Raw genomic sequence first — 6,144 nt, 5'->3', positions numbered from 1 at the left:
CCTAGAAAGGGACAAAAACACACAGGTCCCGGGAAACACTGCAAAGAATCTAGCAGAAGTTAACACACAACCACCAGTCTCATTAGATACACATATATATTCATATATATATATATATATATATATTAGACATGAATCATACTCACGCACCATGGTTCCCGCGTTGGAGCTCTGTCCGGCGAAGCCTCTAGACCGGACCATCAGTAAGATGGTCACTATGAAGCCATAGAACCAACCAAACCTAATAGGTCCAGTATAAGAGACTATAGTGCAGGAAATTTCCCACCTAACCTTGGTCAGGTGGAGAGATGGTGGTTACAGGGGAATTTAGGAAGGTGAAGATAAGGGCAGATGTAAGACCCCCAAAGGAAATGAGTAGATACTGAGGTATCACTCTGATCCGGACAAAAGCACTGACACCCTGTCTGGATCACATCCCTTAGGTCCTTTTACTCACCTTCCTTTGACCCGCGATTCTTTCTATGGAAAAAACGCTCGCAGTGCACGCCGATTGCCCCCTCGGAGACATCGCGTGCGTGCTCTTTGCCCAAACAAAACAACGCATAAATCGTGTGTGTCATCAGATGTTAAACAACGTCAACATGGATGCACACATCCTTAAATGCTTTGCTAGTGCTCGCCATAATGAGATAAATAGAGATCGCTCTTACCACAGAAATGCACGCTTCAAACGAAACAGTCAATGAAGACAAAGAAGAGAATGATGTGTAGCTCCCGGTGCCTATTTATACTATAGTCACACCGGTAGTGACGTCATGGCTGTCGCTGGCCAACGAGTTGGTGTTTTTTCAATGTATGCTTCAGACACGGGTCATGACGAGGTGTTCCCCATAGCGACCCCTAGAGGACGCAGTTCGAAGTTCCCATGAAAGGGAACTTACTATTTCCCAAGGCATGGATTATTTCTTCTTGCCGTTATCTTCCTGTTATCATTCTGCTGTAGTAGCTCTCGGCCTCTTTCCTTGTCCGTTCTCAGCTGCTATCACTGCAGGGTGTTCTAGAATGCTCTTATCCACAGTTCTCATAAATATGTCCTCAAGCATTTGTGAACACAGACATCACGTCCCGTTCACACTTGAATGCCAGTGGAGAAATCACACTGCAGTTACTCTGTCCGGTGTTTAAATTTATGAGTCATCTACATGCATCTTTTTAGATAGTCTGTAACAGTATAGAATGAAACAAAGAATTATAAATAAATTATCCTGCAAAGTGGCCACACTAAATCCCAGAAATGGTTTTCTGTCAAGTCTTGAAATTAAATATGAACCAATTCACACTGGCAAACATAAAGTTTAACGTCCTTTGTCATGGACACATTTTCTTAGCATTTAAAGACGGTCATAAGTAACTTCAACAGATTAAATGCTGTGGTTTATTGCTGAATGTAAATAGTTTCTCGATATTTATTTAGATATCCTTATTTGTTAATCTTCTTTTTATACAGCTCTCTGGAATACTTTATTCTGGTTGGTCAGCTGCAGCATTCTGTAGTCAAATATATTTGTATAATAAATACTAAACTGTACTGTATACTGTATATGACAATTTCTTACATAAGTGCACTAGCTTCATGTCTTGTATCAACTCACGGTCTATTTCTTCTCACAAAACAATTTCCCTTCAAATTAATATTTTATGATGGTTTTTTTATTACTTATTTAGTTAGTAACCCTCTTGTAAGTTGGATAATGTGTACAGTCAGCCATTCAAAAATACATACAGATTATATATTTGTTTAGTACTAAATATAATAGAAAAATACAGAAATTACATTGTATTATATTATGTGTATAATATATTTTATATATCTTTTAGCAGAGAAAGCATCTATAAACACAATGCATCATTTTGTTAATATTATACTTTATTTGTTCATGTTTATTTCAAGTAACTAAAATATTTCTAAGGTTTAATTTGAGCAGTTATATACATTTTCCTTTTTTTTTTTTTACAGGCTTACAGACTGGAACTTTCCAAGCACTATATACGGCTGAAGTTCCTCGTTGACAATCATGTGCAATTGTACGTCCCCAAGCCTGAGGAGGACCTCTGTGACCTGGTAAGTCCAACAAAAAAGGCCTGTCAGCGGCAACACGTGTCCTGGACAGCTAAGAGCGTTTAGCGGTCACAGACGCAGCGTGGGGTGAATTTATTAGACTGTGACGGGCTCTGCAATGCGCCGCCGATAGTATAAAAGTTTTGAGTTCTGACTGCGATGTGGGTTAAAGCGAGTCTAAACTCTCAGACCGTGTTGAGGAGAGGCTGCTGCATATGTTATGAATTATGTAGAAGATGCATGTACTGCATAATGCACTCTGAATAGTTCTTCTATCCCCTTAGCTGTGGGGGGTGGGGGGGGGGGGAACCACCTCTGCAACGACTGTGCAACCTCAAAAGCTAATTTACTTTGCTGTTTTTTTTCATGGTAGTTCTTCTAAGATGACAGAGTCTTTGTGTTTTCCATGTCTCCTCTCATCTTTTCTCTTTCTCTCTGTAGAGACTTGACTTTCTCTAAACTTTACCTTAAATGATCAAAGCACCAGTTTTGTCTCAAGCTCTCTTGAGAATGAGCTGATTTTTATTTAACGTATATATCAACGCCATAAATTTCAGCTGACTAAGACATTTTCCATGATGTATGTGAGCTCTTTCTGAAGTCATACTGTAAATGAACTGTGCATCCATAGAGTGCAATCAATATGAGCCCCTCTCTCTCTTCCTTTGTTCAGCTCTACAAAGAAATCGAAATTTGTGCCAAGACAACCAAAGTCATCCAGTTTGACAGAGATGAGTCTTGTGCCATAGGCTATGGTAACAATGCTGTTCAGTTTATATCTGATTTATTCCTCTTCTTTGTTTCTTTTTTAGTTATTTATGTCTCTTTCTCTCTTCTCCAGGTTTTTCAGTGGTGGTAGTAGAGGAGGATGGAGGTCAGCAGCTTCATATCACTGATGTGAAAGCTGGAGGTCTGGCATTTGCCAAAGGTGTGTGACGGAACTCAGCAGATAGCAGTTCTTCATTACAGTTCAGTTATATACAGTGTTGGGGAAGATACTTTGAAACTAGCTTGTCATAATATAAAGCCACACAATTTCAAGTCAAGTTACTTTAGAAACAATCCTATATACACGCGCACACACAAATATACACATACACAGTAGTGCACAAAACAGCAAAATCTCCACAACACAACAGAAATAAGCTGCAACACAATGAAAACAAACTCGCAACACAAAAAGAAGTCGCAATAGAATGAAATTAGCACAACACTATGGAAACAAGCCATAACACAATAAAATTAGCACTACACAACAGAAACAAGTCGTAACACAACGGAAACATGTCACAACACAATGAAATTAGCACAACACAATCAAAACAAGCTGCAACACAACAGAAAAAAGCTCCAACACAAGTCGCAACACAACTAAATTAGCACAACACAACAGAAACAAGCCACAACAATCAAAACAAGCTGCAACACAACAGAAAAAAGCTCCAACACAAGTCGCAACACAACGAAATTAGCACAACACAACGTAATTAGCACAACACAGCAAAATTAGCACAACACAACGGAAACAAGCCGTAACTCAACAAAATGAACACTACACAAAAGAAACAAGCCACACCACAATGGAAGCAAGTCGCAACATGCAATGACCAAAACATGTCAAATCACAGTTTCACATGGGTCTGTGAAAACACTGTATACATGGTTGTCAAGTTTTCACCGACTTTTTTGTAGTTTTGTCATTTTTGTAGTTTACACAGAGACGATTACAGTAAAAAGTTTGCATTTTCAGGCCCCCAAAACGCTGTTGTCATGTAAATGAATGGCCAAAACGCATAAAAACATTTCGGTTTTTAGTTGAAAACAATGTTGTGTAAATGCCTCACAAAAAAGTTCCTAGATTACTTTACTGCCTCTATTTGGCAGCTCTTCCATGTCCAAATCAAAACCTTATGCCTCACCTGTAGTAGTCTATATAAACCGCTGAGAAATTAGCAGGGTAATATGCAGGAGTCTGAACTGCGAGGACTGACCCAAATCTCCACCGGACTGGAGGAAAATCATTTTTAAGAACCCACACATGAGCACAGGCTTACCAAGAGGGGCAAATTAAAACCATTACGCGCTGCCAGTGATATCTGTGCCAAGCGAGTGCATTCATTAAGAGCAGTCTTCAGAACGGTTTCAGATACTCTCTGTTCCAGTAAGTCCAGTTATTGAGTGTCAGAGTATTTTAATTAGCGGCGCTCACTAAAATAAGCATCGCTATTATTATTATTGCTCATACTAAGGGTCAGGGATTTGTGCTAAACCCCAAAGTATTAAACTTGAATGTGACTGAAAGTAAAGTACACAATCTCCTTGCTGCAAAAACCCATTTAAATCAGACTAATACAGGTCTTAGCTGGTTTAAGATAGTCTTCCAGCCTGACCAAACTGACTAGGGCTGCGTTTCCCAAAAGCATCGTAACCCTAAGTTAATCGTAGCTCCCTTGGTGGCAATGGGACTACGATGTACTTAGCTTACGATGCTTTTGGGAAACGCAGCCCAGGTTGGTTTAAGACATTTTTAGCAGGGTTTTGTTTCAATTTTGTTAGTAATTCTACCCAGAAGGCCTTGCAAAAGTGGAAGTGTACAAGAAAAGGCTTGTCTGGATGAATAGAAAGGCAGATGGATACAAACCCAAGTGGACAGTCCTGGAAGCAATTTTTTTTTGGCCGGAGGAGAATGTGCCCCAACAAAGCATTGGCTCATTAAGACCATGTGCTGTCCAAACTAAATGAAGAGAGTGTGTGTGAAATACACACGGTCAAAATTTGCTGGAGGTAATACTGAAACTCAGGACAGTTTGGACACACAGCACTGGGGGCGCTTGTTGATGACATCACCCCAACATTCATCAACCCTCTATTGCCAGGGGCAGAGCAGAGCCATCCAATAAAAAAAGCTTTATTACATTTCGCTTCATGTAAAACTGGGTCACACTTCAGGCAGTGTGTGCATGCATGCATGTGTGTAAACCCATACAGCAATGGTTCTCAAACCTCTCCATGAAGTACCCCCAGCACTGCGCATTTTGTATGTCTCCCTATATCTGATGCACCCACTTCTGGTCTTGCAGTCTCCACTAATGAGCTGATGAGTTGAATCAGGTGTGATAGATGAGGGAGACATACAAAATGTGCAGGGCTGGGGGTACTCCATGTTTGAGAACCACTGCCATACAGCATTCATAAAAGCTCAGGAACAGAGGTAAAAATTCATTTCTTGCAGGAACATGGGCATCAATAATCAATTAAACTGGCGGTCCTGCCTAATGAGTGTTAACTGAGCTATTGAAGTTTAATTGAGCTGCTGATGTGTTGGTAATTGATAATTTAGAGAGAGGGAGTCAGGTGGTTGGGGGAGGAGCAGATGAGCTTCTTTGTTCTCATCCTTTATGTACAACAAATCTTCTTTAAAACATTTGAATAGTAAGGAAATAATCATTGCTTAGTGTGGTTGTATAAATAATTAACTTTATGCATTAATAATTAACCTCTGACAGCATAACGTGTTGTACTTCGGCAAGAAAACAAGTATTACTATTCTTTTCCTAAAATCACAACAAAAAATCAGGGAGACGCAGCAACCAACCACTGTTTAACAAAACAAATTTATTTAGCTATAAAGAAAAAAAAAACATGTAATCAGTGTAGGTGATAGTCAGTATATTGACAAGTGCTTGTAAGTAGTACAAATAACAACAGTCCAAACAAACACCAATAGCAAAACTCAACACCCAAATGTCCGATCTAGGTAGAGATTAATCAAAACGGGAACTCCTCCGGTGCGGCGGCGACCTCCCGTAACCTCCATATCCCATGAGCGCTCCGGTAGACTCTTGCACAGACGCCTACAACAAGCAATAGTTCCCCATCCATTGTTCCATAGAGTCCATTTTTAAAGCGTGATGATTTAGCCCAGGTGCAAATCCACGTCAGTCAATCACCTGAAACTCAAGAACAAATCACAGAGTGACTTGGAGATGTCACACAAGGTTTTTAAATGTTTTAAGAGAAACTTTTGTCTGTTGACTGTGTGTGTGTGTGTGTGTGTGTGTGTG

General features: G+C 39.9%; 1 protein-coding gene across 1 annotated transcript in view; it reads left to right on the top strand.

Moving 5' to 3' along the window:
- tiam1a (TIAM Rac1 associated GEF 1a) overlaps positions 1-6,144 on the top strand; it is a 61,814-nt gene that overhangs the window by 30,540 nt on the left and 25,130 nt on the right. Inside the window, exons 11-13 of the mRNA XM_016240556.1 lie at positions 1,979-2,083; positions 2,754-2,835; positions 2,922-3,008. Coding sequence (XP_016096042.1) covers positions 1,979-2,083; positions 2,754-2,835; positions 2,922-3,008 — 274 coding nt within the window. The remainder of the gene's footprint in view (positions 1-1,978; positions 2,084-2,753; positions 2,836-2,921; positions 3,009-6,144) is intronic.

The sequence above is a fragment of the Sinocyclocheilus grahami genome, unplaced genomic scaffold (assembly GCF_001515645.1).
Source record: "Sinocyclocheilus grahami isolate Dianchi unplaced genomic scaffold, SAMN03320097.WGS_v1.1 scaffold593.1, whole genome shotgun sequence".
NCBI lineage: Eukaryota > Metazoa > Chordata > Actinopteri > Cypriniformes > Cyprinidae > Sinocyclocheilus > Sinocyclocheilus grahami.
This window is presented reverse-complemented; position numbering and strand designations above follow the sequence as displayed.